The following is a 16,378-nucleotide window of genomic DNA, read 5'->3' as shown; positions in this document are numbered from 1 at the left end:
GCGTAATAATCAAGGACTTTGCTGCCGTAACATGCCTGCAGGAGGCGCAATTATATTTTGCAGCAACCGAAAATAGTTCCCTTCATATCTTTCAATAGCAGGGGACTATTTTTGGGAACAATTTTCCTTCGGTCTTAGTACACATTGTAACTACAGAAGAGTCAAGTTTCAACTAGGAAAAATATCGAAAAACTTTGGTTATTTTTTAACGCGATGCTAATGGTCTAATCAGATTCAATTGATTATGCTAAGCTATGCTAAAAGTGGTACAGCCAGACTCGGAGAAAATATTCGAGTTAATTTGAACTGTAGAAATCAAATGTTTAACTCTAAGGGAGCTAAAAAAAAAGTGTCCCTTTAAGAAATATATATTTTTAAAAACCTTTGGCGGATTGCTTCTTTGCAGAACCCAAATGGTTCTTCTATGGCACCACTGTGAATAACAATTTGTAGCACCTTTATTTTAGGAATGTAGGCTATGTGGAACACCTGATCAACCACATATCAATGTGTTTAAAACCACTGAATACCTTAGCAACCACAAAGCAATATCCCAACATTGGGAATTTTTGAACATGCAAGCACCACTAAGATTGTCTGTGAAAAATGTACACGTAGAAACTATTAGTTTTATCTGTATATTTTTTTCATAACAAACAACATCCTGTTGCTTTGGAGGATGACACAATATAAAATCTGATATTTTTTTTATTCTACAAACAGGGCCATGTGCTTCCTTGGTTATGTTTATGTCTACTTCCAACTAGGTGTACTGTATCTTTGAATTTGATTATGCTCCAAGCTTTATAGGTTTCTATGTTTATCACTATATAAATATTCTTTTGTATAGTAACATTTACCTGTTACAAAGACTGAAGTGGTCTTGTAAGGATTTATTTTCCTGCACACACATAAATGAACACTCACTGAATCTCTGGAATGTTTTGGCTTCTGTAGCAGTTATGTAAATATAAACAGTACAGTCTGCTCTTACCATAAATGTATTGGGAAGTGAGAGGCTAATTCTGCCGTTGGACTACAAATGAGTAGTGGCGCACATTCCTGAAACTGTCATGATTCATTAGAATCTACCAGCGTCATTGCTAAAGATTAGCTTTACCTTTGTGCTTGCACTGTCTCGAGCAAACCTGTTGCATGTGTGTTTTGTTGTAAGTTCCTAAACTCCCTTTTAGCGGTGAAAAACAACCATATGCTGAGAATCTGTGTTTTCCTTGCATTTGTGGCGGCATATCCGCAACGTGCCTGTCCGCATGTGGTATGCACGGCATTTTTGCAACTTAGCGGAGAGCGTCGTCATGTGAGACAGAGGCAGTGATAAACGCCTTGTGCAAACATCTGTTTGTGGTGGTCAATTTTGATTTTGTGGCGGACTGACAAATAACTTAATGTATGGGAAACACCATTCCAATGATGCTCGATCCCACTTTTTGTATGATGTCACAGCAGTAGGCAGCGCAAATATAATGGCACGCTTATAATCCACTCTGAAGTGGTACTAAACTTAATGAAAAAGCTAACCGAGCCAAAGTAAGGTGAGCTGATACGACCTGACTCGTGGGGTACTATGCAATGAATAAGCGCCATAAGAATGCCCATCTGTGGTTTCTGTGCAGTCACAAACACATTTAAATCCCTCCATCTGACCCAATACACACTAAACAGCCCTCTGGCTTCTCTACCAGCTGAATACATCACAGAGGCTCAGAGATCTCCTACCCACCCTCAGATCGCCTGTAATGATGAATGGCCGCCAGTCTAACAGTCTAATGACAATCTGCTCACAGACACACATTGACACACTTACAAACCCGAACAGACATGTTCATGTGTTCATACTCACACACACGTTTCAAATTTCAAAAGATTTAGCCGATTTGCGAGTGCAGCTTCTGTTTGCTTATGGTTCTTAATAATTGCTCCATTGCATGACTCATGATGTTTGTTTTTCCATTCAGCGCATTACATCATTTGGTGAGACTTAATGTAATTCATGGTAAAGACAGCCACATTTACCGTTCTAGAGCCAAATTCAAACCTAATACCCTGTAATGCAGTTTGCAGCTTTCAGGGTGCAGTTTTCCAGTAAAGTGTGCAGGAGTTCTAACTCTTTGTAAATCTAAATATAAGCCATATTGCTCATTTGACTAGTTTATCTTGTGTATGTACTGTAACAGACAGGATGGAGTCATGTTTGATTTAGGGTTACATTAGCTTTAGGCAGTTACATACCTGAACTGTTGACACGTTTGGTTTATTCTTAGCTGCGAAAGGCCAGAAATATCTTGAACGTCTCTTGGCATGAAGTCAAACGAGAAGCCGTTTGCTCTGAGAAAGATGATGGTAATGGTATTCACCCATTTAAAATCCGTTTCAGACAAAAGATGAAGGATATGCTCACAGTAGCCATGAGCTTGTGGTCCAACAAGAGAGAATGTGTTTTCCAGGAGGAATTATATTCCAAAGAGAAGTATCCACTAATAATTACCCAACCAGAGCCAATTACTTGTAACGGAACAAGGAGCAGACAGGATGCACTGGGGCATTGCAACCCTGTAAACCAATGAGCCTTGTTGGCAGGCTGGAAGGAGGTCAGAAAATTTCAGACAGGGTGAGTGTGGGAACACACGCTTTAGAGACTATAAAGAGAAGCGCAACAATAAACACTTTATTAAGAAAAATTATGTTAAGGTTAATTGAAAAACCACAGTATTTTTCTGAGTCAGTTTTTTGCATAGTTAAAAAGCAGATGGGATGTCTTATCTGGAAGTTCAGTGACAGTATTATATAAATGCAACTCCCTGAGGAAACTTTATATTATGGGTTGCAACAGGGATCTTCAATCATTTTCATGCCATGGACCTCTTTGTAAATAGAGAAATTAAGCAAGAAATCTCTTACACTGCAAAAAATTACTTTCTTACTTCGTATTTTTGTCTTGTTATTAGTACAAATATCTAAAAATTCCTAAATCGAGATGTATTTTCTTGATGAGCAAAATTACTTAAGAAATTAAGGCTAGTTTTTAAACAAAATATATCAAATTTAGTTGAATTTCTGCTTAAAACAAGCAAAAAAAATCTGCAAATGGAAAAAGAATTTTTATGTTTAAAAAAAAAGTAAACTTATTTTAAGTTTTTTTTTTTTCTTACCCATTGGCAGATATTTTGCTTGATTTAAGCACAAATTCACTTCAATTTAATATTTTTTGTCTAAAAACTAGACTTTTTTCTTAGGTCATTTTGCTCATCAAGAAAATACATCTTAATTTTAGAATTTTTAGATATTTCTACTAAAAACAAGACAAAAATACTAAGTGAGAAAGTATTTTTTGCAGTGTAAGCCCTTTATACACAGAGTTATGGAAAATACACAGAAAATGCATCTCTGGATTTGCTTATTATCTGTTGAGAAACCACACAGGTTCATTTTTGTTTATTAAAAGATCATGAAGGAGTGCGTGATGTGCTGTTTTGTTATATTGGTTAAAGATCTTTGCTTCAGTCTAGTTTGCAGACATTTCTTATCATGAATGTTAATCTGCATTTAAATCTCCTGCATCAAAGAGCTGAACGATAACTTCTTGATGCGATGACGCGCACGACCTCACTACGGCACGCCCCTTACAGCATTGTTTCTGCCTTTTGTTCACACAGGACCCTTTACGGGAACAATCCCAGAACATTTACAGGACATGTTTGTCTTCACACAGAAGGCTCTCTGTCAATTTTACGGAAGTTTTCTGGGATCAAAGTGCTGTGTGAATGGGGTTTTAGACACATTATGTAAATGTAAGGGTTGGATTTTATGCCTAAACCAATGATAATGTAAAGACAAGCTCGGGGTGCTTTTCAAAGGGCTTGAACAAATGGTTGTTTTGGAGAGCAGAAGAATGTTCATGTGGCTACGTAACAGTTAAGTTATACACTGTTCCTTCAGGGGTGACTACGTGACAGGCAATGTGGTCCTGTTTCCCATCACTCCCCTACACTTAGAGATTGCACACTTATACAGACCTTCACCGAGAGTCCAGAGAGAGATACAGAGTCTCGGCATAACACTCTTCCAGAGCCGGGCCCTGGGATAACATACTCCTCTAAATCTGAGTAATTAGCGGCATGAACCATGTTTACTGTGAACATTTCATCTTCGTTGCCAATGATGAAGTCCAATCTAGTAAGACGAGGTAGGACTAGCTTCAGCCTCATTAACAGGTAAAGTAGATCCAGATAATGGTTTAAGCTGCTCTGTTTGTTTGTAGCTGATGCATGGACGTTTATCTTGTTGTAAACCAATATTATATAGATCTATAGGAATGCATGCATGCTCCACAAACAGGGTGCATCTCAATTTGGTTTCTTTTGCTAATATATTTGTTTTATAAATGTACTAGGCATTTTCAAAAAGCACCAAAAATGCTGTTTTCGGTATCATAAACCTCTTTCATGGGCAATCGAGAAGGAATGGCTCATGTTAAAAGCTAAGTCCTGCAGTTGTGCAGGATTCTAATGAGAAACATGCATTAGAGCACTGCCGAAAATGTGAATACTTAACACTATGTGTGTGTTGCAAGTCTAGGAAGTGGCTTTTGTGTGTTTTCTGCTGTATGTTTAGAAAGCGTTTTTGATGGCCCCTGAATGCAGAAAGTCTCGAGTGTGTGCCAACTCTGGATCACTTTTCTGCCTGCAGATGAATCACAGCCACTAAAACAGTACTGCAGCAGAGTGGTCAAGCACGATGCAGGAATGAGCTCGATGTGTGAATGTGGGTTTGTATGTGCGTGTATGTGTTAACGCTCATTTCTGGATTGGAAGAGATCTGTGTTGAGGATAAAAGTTTGCCAGTTTAGTCGTGACTACAGCATTGTGCCATCTTATGGATCTGTTGTAGATTTTCACTCTCTATAAATGAATCTGTTTGGAATATTTAAGGAGGAATGACAAACAATCATTTACCATCTCGCTAGACACATTGTTGGTTTACATTCTGCAGGATGAGGAATAGGGGGGAGTTTCGGGCCAGCTGACAGAACTGTTGCTCGCCTTAAGGCTAAAGTATGGTCCATTTTTTTGGACGTATGTGAGGGTCCACGTACAGTGTGTGTGATGCAATTTTCATCATTTGAAACGTAGAATTTTGAAACCCTGCGTACATTGTACTGTGCAGTTCAGGAAATGCGTGGCATTTTTTTGCACGTCTGCGTAAATGTACTAGTCAAAAAACTTATATGCTTTGCAGGGCTGTGGGTTCGACTGTGCATGTACATTTGTGTACAGTACATGTTAAAAAAACAGACTATACTCCGGGCTTTATTTGACCAGTGCTGTGTTTATCTTCATGTTGAACATCTTAAAGTTGTTTTTATATTTATTGAACACATTTTTATGATGCAGATGTCCCATTAAGAAAACTAGCTGATGAACATGGAAGAGGTTTTGTAAGAAATTGTATTAATTTCAAACGAAAGTAAATGAATAGCCTAATAAAATATTTATTGTAATTTTAAAAAAATATATAAAAATAGGTAACAAATAATATGTATTACAGTATAATGTATATTATAATATTGAAATGGGACAGTTAACCCCAAAATGAAAATTCTGTCATCATTTACTCACTTCAAACCTGTATACATTCCTAGCTAAACACAAAGGAATGCTTTTTGAGCAATGTTTGTAACCAAACAATTTTTGAGCATCATTGACCTCCATAGTATCTTTTCCTACTATGGTAGTGAATGGTGCTCCTGCTTCCTGCTTGATTACAAATCTTCCTTTGTGTTCAGCAGAACAAAGAAACAGGTTTGTAACATGCAGGTGAGTGAATGATGACTGAATTTTCATTTTGGGGTGAACAATCTCTTTATTATAATACAATATTATATTATTATATAATATTATAAATATAACAATATGTACCTGTATTATCCTTTATCCTGACAGTGAAATAAACCTGAATTACTGGTCACAACTGAGCTAACAGGAAAAAATCCTTATTGTATGTTTACTTTATTTATATTGTGTACAGTAAGCTTTGTGAAACTGTTATGAAGCACTTAAAGGTGCCACAGAATAAAAAAACTGTATTTACTAAGGCATAGATGAAAGGGACACTCCACTTTTTCCCAGCTCCCCTAAAGATTTGATTTTTACCATTTTGGAATCCATACAGCTGATCTCCGGTTCTGGCGGTACCACTTTGAGCATAGCTTAGCATAATTCATTGAGTCTGATTAGACCATTAGCATCGCGCTAAAAAATAACCAAAGAGCTTCGATATTTTCCCTATTTTAAACTTGACTCTTCTGTAGTTACATTGTGTACTAAGTCCAAAGAAAAATTAAAAGTTGTGATTTTCTAGGCAGATATGGCTAAGAACTGTACTCTCATGCTGGCGTAATAATCAAGGACTTTGCTGCCGTAACATGGCTGCAGGAGGCGCAATGATATTACGCTGTGCCCAAAAATAGTCCCCTGCTATTGAAAGTTACCAATGGGACTATTTTCAGGCGCATGTTTAAGCATGTTTTCAAAAAAAGTGAAGTGTCCCTTGAATAATAAGAGCTCTGAATATGGTAATGACATGTTGTTGTTTCCTCATTTTTATGTAAAACTCGTGCAGGCAAAAGACTCCTGATAAACAGGCCAATCTGAACATAACACAGACTTTGATGCCACAGTCAAGATGTATGCCCTAACATTAAATTACACATACAATTAATTACAAAGTTGTTCAAATGTTTACTAATGTGAGCTGCAGAGCAATCAAAGCAGAGCTCAACATATTTTTTATGACCCTTCCAAGTATGGCAAAAATAGATCATTTTATTCAAAAGACAAATCCTAGAGTTGTAAATGGACATGTAAAAACGTTTCTGGATCATTTTTGCACTTAATAAAGTTACAAACCTTCTATGTAAATATCAAAGAACAATTTAACATATTATTTCAATGCATTCTTTGGCACCTTTAAACCCCACACAACTCAAAACCTTCTGACGTGGTTTACATACAGTATGTCTGTATATACAGCACATAATGTTTCTGAGTGTTATTCCCCTCCCTGCTCCCTGCGGTGGCAATCACAGTCTACGGCGACCCTGACACTATTTCTGTTTGGCAGGGAGCCACGGAAGATCCTGCTGCACAAGGGATCCACAGGTTTGGGTTTCAACATTGTTGGAGGTGAGGATGGAGAGGGCATCTTTGTGTCTTTCATCTTGGCTGGAGGGCCAGCTGACCTGAGCGGAGAGCTGAGGAGAGGAGACCGCATCCTGTCGGTCAGTAACTTCCTTTGATGCTCAGGATAAAATAGTGATAGTCAGAAATATAAAATGTTCTAACATTTATGTTTATGAGGACTGTAAATTATTCCTTTTTAGATTTTTAAAATACACATTACATTTGATTTCTACAGTCTGCTCTCTCCTTAAATTTGTATGAAGTCTTACAGCTGATGTAACATCATGTGATTTCTGTGAGTGTTGCCTATGGGGGTTGTTGTTTAATCTGTTGCCATGGTAATTGTCCCAGGTGAATGGAGTAAACCTACGCAATGCTACCCATGAACAGGCTGCTGCTGCGCTGAAAAGAGCTGGACAGACAGTGACCATCATTGCCCAATACAGACCAGAAGGTAGAGTGACTGTTGCATCTCATGATGTTTGTCATTGCAAAATAAATCTGTTTAGAGTAAAATTAATGAGATCTAATGCATGCAGTTAAGCTTTAGGTAAACATGCAAACTAACTTTCAAAAGAGGCAGTAAATTACCCAAAACTATTATTATTGTAAGACTGGATCACGTTTCTAAGAAACATTATCTGAAAGTATTACACCAAGACCCCAAACCACTCTCTTCACACACCCATGCAATGCCTGTTGTGTCTTGCCACAGTGATGTACTACTGTACGTATATCCCTTTAAGAAAGGTGAACTAGTTTTAGCCTCGCCTAGTTTTATGAGACACACAATCCTACTTTGCAAAAAAATAGGACATTGGCAGTGATCGATGTTTTTCTTCTGTGGAACTGAAGCGGGCACATCCTCATTTTTGACGTACTGTACCCAGGTGACGCGTTCAATGCGGCTTGAACTGTATTCAAGACCATGCATAAAGAAACAGCCGACTGCCATTGTAGTTTCACTCGCATGAATGAAAAGGGACTGGAATGAAACGGTGCCAGAAGTGGGAGGGGTCTGCGTGAGAGAGGAAAAGGGGAAAATAACTAAATGGACTGAGGACCGTAGAGGAAGCGCGTGTATGCAGTATAAAACCTATTTTGGCATTACTACTAGCGGTTTTTGTTGGATCGCTATGAAAGTCTGACTGGAGATATGGAATAAGCGCGAGCTGGTCGCGTGCGCGGGACGGATTGAAATCCCGCGTCTCGAGCACGAATGAGACTCAACGTGCCGCTGTTGGAATGGGAGGAGCGAAGCAGGACAGACCGAAACATTTTCATTAAACCTTAATATTTATTAACTTTTCTCTCTAAATCGGGACTAAAGGACAGCATATTTTCTATTTACGCCGTGTTCACTTGTATGGCTTTCATTGTTTAATTTTTTTTTAACGTAACATGGTTTGTCGAGTGAGTTGGACAACGAAAGGTTGAGCTGAACAGAGCGCATTAGCCGCCGCCGGGTAAGATCACCTCAACTTATATATATAAAAAATACTTAGAAATGTTCTCTAAATGAATAAACAAAACGCTACATGTGACTTTATCACTCACCAAGTGAACAATAAATATGTATTGCAGTCTGTAATATGTTGTACTGAAAGGGAAAGCGTCGCCGTTTGTTCACAATGGATTTTTGTTGACTCAAGTTACGTGCTCAACGAAGTTGAATGAGTTTAAAGTTTAATGAAAATCAAACAAAAACATGTACGGTTCTCAGTCGTTGAGTAGACATGAATAATGCTCGTGTTGTCGGTTGTTTTGTCATTGAGAATTATTTGTGTTACAGCACGACACCAGTAAACCCTCGAGGAATTCATATTCATATATAACGTTATCTGTTTTAACTGTATATCCGCCAACCTATTTTATAAACACGTCAAAGCAGGGGTTTTAGTGCTTCCGAACACACAAGCCTACAAGTAAAATTGTTTTTATTGTATTTAAGGTGTAGTGTGATTCACCTTTACTATGAACTTCAGTTCTGTCAAACTAATCCGGGTTATTTTGCACTTTGAGGCCTGACGCTTCGCCATCATGTTTGTTTAATGCATCATTATAAAGAGTTATGGACAGGTGCAGGGAAGGGCACTTTCAGGAAGTCATATTTACCTTTATTAGTGCTGTTATTTCATTATAAAACTTGAATGAAACCTTAATTTTCATTCAGGTGTATGCTAAGTGCATATTAATATTATTGGTCTTGAACAAGAATATTATACAACAGCTTTAAGGGATAGTTAACTTAAAAATGAAAATTCTGTCATCATTTACTTAGTGTCATGTTGTTACAAACCTGCTTACATTTCTTTATTCTGATGAACACAGAGGAAGATATTTTGAAAAATGTTTGTGGACCCCATTTACTTCAATAGTATTCTTTTTCCCTACTATGGAAGTGAATGAGGTCCACGAACGGTTTGGTTGCAAAAATTTCTCAAAATATCTTTCTCTGTGTTCATCAGAACAAAGACATTTATGCGGGTATGACACTGAGTAAATGACAGAATTTTCATTTTTGGGTGAACTATCCCTTTAGCACATTTGATTGGCATGATTTTAAGATGTCTGTAAACTACTTATAATATTTAGTATAAAAATGTATGATTAATATGTATTATGCATTCTCTAGTGTCTATGTAAGCAATGACAGGAATGTTGCAGTGTAAGTTATCTGTTTCGGCACGCTCTCCCCCATATTCCTCCTCAGTCTGACGCTTGTGGAGTAAAAATGGACTGCCTCTCCCTCCCAAGGGCTCTTACGTCTACATTGAAATAGAAGTGACACATTAATCCGTGCCAGAATAGCTCGTTAAATAAGGTGGAAATTAGCATTATGAGAGACATTATAGCTTTGAAAGGAGTGTGTGTATAAGAAAATGACTCTATTTGTAGACTTGGATTTGTTCAAATTTTAACCCTTCATGTCATACATTAACTAGTTTGAACTTGAATTGGTGAAACATTTGTTTCCAGCACAGATATATGTTCACAGTGAACAGAAAAAGTCTTATTTGTTCTTGCAAGATAGGAATGTAAACACTCGAGTAACAGATCATCCAATTTATTTTATTACTTTGTACTTCTTAACACTAGCAATACAGAAGACTAGATTGTAATTTGTTTATATATATTAGGGATGCACTGATACACAATTACTGTACTGAAGCTATATTCGATTTCTTTGAATGACAGCTATTAGGGCTGGGCAAAAAATAGATTTTTTTTCAATTAAACTTTTTTTTTACGTGGTCGATTCCAAATCGATTCTCAAAGAGCAGAATCTATTTTTTTCTCTTTCATATTTATTTCCACAAACATTGAACGTAAGATTAACGTTAATCTAATTACTAGTCTTCTTCACTAGATGTCACCCTCTTTTTTGCCTTGCGCGATGTTACCAAGGAGCAAGAGGCGAGCCTGTCCTTCATTCATTCAGTGCATAATATAGCGGTTTCAGGTGCTTTATCGACGTTGATGCCACCTTCACATAAAAAGTCAGAGGTATGGAAGCATTTTAGATTTCGCAAGCAAGACGACGAGGATAGTGTTGTGGCTTTTAATTTCTTTTTATTAATTACCCACTTGTAAAGTGCTGTTCACTGTTCTTTTTTATTAATATAGTATTTGTATTAAATCTATATTTATTGAGTAGAATCGAGAATCGAGCATAAAAACCGACCCGAGAACCGAAATCGAAAATTGAATCGAGAAATGAAATCAAATCGATTTGATAGCTTGTGAATCTAAATCGAATTGATCTGGAACATCTGAATCGATTCCCACCCCTAACATCTATTGATAGCGAAGTTTTGCTTTTTACTCCTTGCTTCAAATTGTTGTGTCATGAAATCCCAAAAGTGCAAAGTTCTGCAGTTCTGTTTATATTGTGACCCAATTCAAAATACTTGGGCTTAGGAATTTAACCAGCCTCCAAACCTTAAATGAAGTATTAAAGTTTAGCGTTTATCTTGTCTTGCCGTGCTTGTGCTACAGCAAAGAATTACACGGCTGTGATCTTGTTGAGGAGAGCTGTGCATTTACTTATCATAGTTAACAGACATGCCTGTCAAGATGATAAAACTTGTGGGGGAAAACAATGAAGTAGGGACCAAAGACATTTTTGGAGATCAGAATAGACACCACCAAAACACCTAGCAACCAGACAGAAATGTGCTGAAACCCATTAGCAACTGCGTAATACTGTCTTTGTCGTCATTCACAGCACTCGAGCATTGTGGCTGTTTTCTTTACTTTTGTATCACTTTGGTTTTGACTTCCCCTTCCTAATTTTCAGTCACACAAAACAACTGGCTTGGCAGCTGAGGTAACTAGATCCATGATGGCGGCTTATTTCTACTCTTTAGGGACCAGAGCTTGGTCATTCAGTACAAGCCTAACACTGCCACAATGCCCAAACGCAATGTAGCTTGACTATTATAGTTTCTTTGTTCACCTTCCTGGAGCAGTTATTGTGGAGTTGGATCAAGTTTTTCTTCCACAAGGAATAGCGAGGTACTACACGTCCCTCATTACAACAGAAGACAAAAGAGCAGATAAAAAAACGTCTCATTGGATGCTTGCTTGCATTGCCATCCCACAATGAGAGGCGGTCAAATTAAACATGCTATTTGCTCTTATGTTGTAAGCGCACAACTGCAATATTATATAACTGCATTGACAAAGAGGCGGCCTGCAGCCTATCCCTACTCCCCAAAAAAGAAAAGCCCTTCGCATAATGAAGGCAAGTAAGGCAATGTGAGTGTGATGCAGAACTGGCCAACATGGAAATGAATTGCATTATGCCATCAATTGAACTTAATATATTTTAAAAATGCTGGATTATTATCAACCCAGCATTGGGTCAAAAAGGAACAAACCCAGCCGTTGGCTTAAAATAACCCAGAAAGTGTTTACGTATTACCCAACAGTAAGTTAAAGCAACCCAGCAATTTGTATTGAAACAACCAAGCATAAGATAAAATTACAACTCAACAGGTTGCTTTTGTCCCTTTTTGACCCAATGTTGGTTTACGTAGTAAAATATGTAGTTTATGGCATCTGGTAAGTGTGAGGAAATCGGGTGTCAATTGATTCCGGTATTAGCATTCCTAACATTTGACGAATAGAGTTTGAAGCTTGTTGTTAGCATGCTAACACTAATATTGTTCTGATGCAATACTATGCAGTACACGTGGCCTCTCTTTTTATCAGGATTGCTTTTAGTTGCATTTGTGTTGCTGTCTCCTTCCACCTCTCGGCAGGGCTGTTCTCTTCGTTACAGCCAGGTGATATCAGGTTACTTTACCTTGCCTTGTGATTCCTACATTAACCCGTTTGTGACAGGCAGGGTGTGTACGTATAAGCTCCCTGAAGGCGTGGTTTCTGCTGATATTGAAGGCCAAGTTTCGGCTCTGCGTTGAGCTTTAGACATAGGATTCACTGCTGTGAGTTTTCAAGTTTTTATATTCTCATAAAAATTGGAATGCCTGCCTAAGGACCTGTTTTTTGAAAGGTTCTGGTTTTGAAGGTCACCTTTGAATCTCTGATGTAAAACCTTGTTAAAAATATCAACAAAAGATAAAAACAAGTCTTGGTCATTTATAGTTGACATTCAAGGTAAATCCCAGAGGTCGGTATAAGAGTATCCCTATAGAACATCCGGTACAGCAATATTATCAGATTACCACAGTACTATTTTTCTTGAAAATTTTACATTTGTACTCAAAGTTACATTCAATAATAGAGTGCCGCAGGTGTGACGTATTTTTGAAGGCTAAGCCAGAAGTTACAGGGATACTGGTTTCTTCGCAAAACAGATTTTTTACTTTTGAATTATTGCAAAAAATAAGCTCTGTGTTTAACAAAAGTTTATGACACTTACATGTCTTGTCCAAAAGTTAATCTTAACAGATGAATACAACATTTATACAATTTTGAAGTAAAAAGTTGACTTTTTATATACTCTTTAAAATTCATAAAATTTGTATTCATCTGTGAAGATTAACTTGTTGGACAAAATGTGTAAGTGTCTTTAAAGTACACCACAGTTTTTCAATATTTTACTATGTTCATACCTCAACTTGGACAAATGAATACATACCTATCTTTTTTCAACATGTGCACTTAATCTTTGTACAGCGCGTCGTGAATGTGTTAGCAGTTAGCTTAGCCCCATTCATCTCTTAGGATCCAAATAGGGAAGAATTTAGAAGCCACCAAACATTTCCATGTTTTCCCTATTTAAAGACTGTTACCTGAGTAGTTTTACATGAGTAAGTATGGCAGAAGAGCACTTAGTTTGCAGCACTTTGACCTCGGCGTGCAGTAACATCATCACTCCCGACTACTTCCCCCTCTCGCTTAAACTTCCATCAATATTACTGCCCCCGAGGTTGAAGTGCTGCAAACCAAGTGCTCTTTCGCCATAAAATATAGTTCTCATTTTTTATCCGCTTAAAAAATCGCCAGGTTTTATTTTGATACACCATACAAAGTGTTTGGTGGCTTCTAAATTCATCCCTGTTTGGATCCTAAGGAATGAATGGGGCTAGCCTAAATGCTAACACATTCATGACGCGCTGTACAAAGATTAAGTGCACACATTGAAAAAAGACAGGTATGTATTAAGTTGTCTAAGTTGAGGTATGAACATAGGAAATTATTTAAAAACGGTGGTGTTTTCCTTTAACTTTTTGTTAAACACAGAGCTGATTTTTTGCAATAATCCAAAAGTCTTTGGGAAAAATGTATTTGTTGTGAGGGAACCGGTTTCATTCTAGCTTCCGGGTTTGCCTACAAAGATACATCATCCTCCCACCACTCTATACCAGGTACCAAGCACTGTTGCCTTAACATTCTGTACTCCAGGTTTGTCCATGCATTTCACTGTTCGTGTGTTTGTATAAATCGATCGCTACGCTTGCGAGTTGCTCAACCACAGCGCAGCAGAGGTTTTCGCATTTAATTAAGAGTCCGCTCGAACGACCAGCCATCATGTTTCAGTGCTGCTCCTAAAACGAACGCCTTGTTCAATATGAAAAATGATTACAGTTCGACATTTGTTGGAGGTTTTCATTCCATTATACTGAATAGTGCATGTTCTACTTAATTAATATGCATAATTAATTATCTGGCAGGAGATATTAGTGCATAGCTCATGCAGATACATGATTAATATCCATCTGTTCCCCAGGTCATTAATCAGTTCGCAATAAGCTGCTGGGCTGCCCTGTTCGCTCTGCACCTCCGCTTATAAGAACTGGACAAGAGCCTGGAATGATGGCTGTAAATAAAAGTCTTCCTGATAGACCCTGTGCCTCTTCTCTTTACAGAATACAGTCGCTTCGAGTCCAAGATCCACGACTTGAGGGAGCAGATGATGAACAGCAGCATGAGCTCTGGCTCGGGCTCCCTCCGCACCAGTGAAAAACGTTCCCTCTATGTCAGGTATCCTCATCATTCTCGTGTTCATTCATTGCATGTTTTAAATTGCCTTTATCTGAAGCAAGCTGGGTTATGTGTCTTTCACAGTAATAATTACATGGATTACCCTTTGTCGGTTTTAAATCTGCTTTCCTGTCTTTGTTTCCAGCCCATAACTTTAAATTAGAGCTGGGCATAGATTAATCTAGATTAATCTCATACAAAATAAAAGTATTTTTTTGCATAACATATGAGTTTGTGCTGTGTGTAAATATTATGTATATATAAACACACACATAGATATATATGCATTTAAGAAATGTTTTATTTATATATTTGTTTTTTATTTATAAATAATATAGAATATATATAAACATATAAATAAATAAATAAATATATATACACATGTAAATGTTTATTAAATACATACATGAATGCGTGTTTGTGTGTGTGTGTGTGTGTATTTATATATACATAATAATTACACACAGCACAAACTCATATGTTATGCAAAAAATTACTTTTATTTTGTATGAGATTAATCTAAATTAATCTATGCCCAGCACTACTTTAAATGTTATGCTACACAACATGAAACAAATGATCGGCATACAGTATAGATTTTAGCATGTCATTGTGGTCGAAAGCGGGGTAGGTTAACAACAGACTTGTTGCTTCACTGCCCAATGAAGGAGGGCATACATAGCCAATCACATATTTAAAAACTACAACACCAATTTCTTGATAGAAATGCAATCAAAAGGTATTAAAAGTGAATAAAATTTATTTAAAACTGTTCTTCAACTGGCTTCTTGGCTGCCATTTTTTTAACATGATCGTACTCGAGCAATCGCCTTCCTCACACACGCATACCATTGTGGGACATGGAAGGCAACGAAGGATACATCTTTGCTTCCTCCAATAATCAATCAGATAGAGGTATCTCAGGAGACAGGAAGTAAAACAAACATTGGATACATGTCTTAATGCCTTCCTGCCTTGGAATGTGGCCTCTGAAGGCAGCGTTTTATAGCTTTCGGATGCAGCCTTGATTTTTTTCTGAGCTAGTGTCATTCCTGTAGATCAGTGATGTGCAACAGAGGACAACTTAAAGAGCTTGTTTCACAGACAGGGATTAGATTAAGCCAGGAGTAGATCTTAGTTAAATTAGGACATTTATAGCTTTTATAAATGTGTCTTAACAGTGGTACTGATGTATTTTAAGATATGTAATATCTTGATATTGTTTTTCGTTAAGCACACATTTTAGTCTGGAACTTTGTTTAAACCAGCCCTAAGTTGCTTTATTTGTCTGGTTCAGTATATCTGCATCTAAAGGAAGCTGTTGATAATGGTTCAGCCGCTAAGGCTCATGAGTCAGCTTGGCGTGTTTGTTAATGTGAGATCTTAAGGCTGTTTTACATACACTGATGTGATAAAGGAGTAGTGTCACAGTGGCCAATGCTTCTCTCCCCTATACACAGCACTGCATTGTGGCCTGTGGTTGTCCTCTTTCTCTGAAATTATCTTTGCCATCAGTTCAAAGTATTTGTCTTGGTGGGCTTATAATCGTTGTGTTTTGAAAGGGAGGTATGTAGAAAACAAGAGGACTTGCTCTACTGGTTTTTCTGCCTTTCATGGGACCTGTCTGACAGGTAAACCCATTTTCCCCCGGACACAATGCCTGCCTGTCTTTGTGTACTCACCGTCATCTACCATCTGGTTTCCTGAAGAAAAATGATTGGGATCCT

General features: G+C 37.6%; 1 protein-coding gene across 16 annotated transcripts in view; it reads left to right on the top strand.

The window, feature by feature from the left end:
* dlg3 (discs, large homolog 3 (Drosophila)) overlaps positions 1-16,378 on the top strand; it is a 106,976-nt gene that overhangs the window by 77,915 nt on the left and 12,683 nt on the right. For all 16 annotated transcript variants that reach the window (XM_073854249.1, XM_073854248.1, XM_073854256.1 and 13 more), the window contains 3 exons: positions 7,141-7,297; positions 7,551-7,653; positions 14,537-14,651. In XM_073854249.1, the coding sequence (XP_073710350.1) occupies positions 7,141-7,297; positions 7,551-7,653; positions 14,537-14,651 (375 nt within the window). The remainder of the gene's footprint in view (positions 1-7,140; positions 7,298-7,550; positions 7,654-14,536; positions 14,652-16,378) is intronic.

The sequence above is a fragment of the Misgurnus anguillicaudatus genome, chromosome 16 (assembly GCF_027580225.2).
Source record: "Misgurnus anguillicaudatus chromosome 16, ASM2758022v2, whole genome shotgun sequence".
In the NCBI taxonomy this organism is placed as follows: domain Eukaryota; kingdom Metazoa; phylum Chordata; class Actinopteri; order Cypriniformes; family Cobitidae; genus Misgurnus; species Misgurnus anguillicaudatus.
The sequence above is the reverse complement of the archived record's forward strand: the minus strand, read 5'-3'. Positions and strand labels throughout refer to the sequence as shown.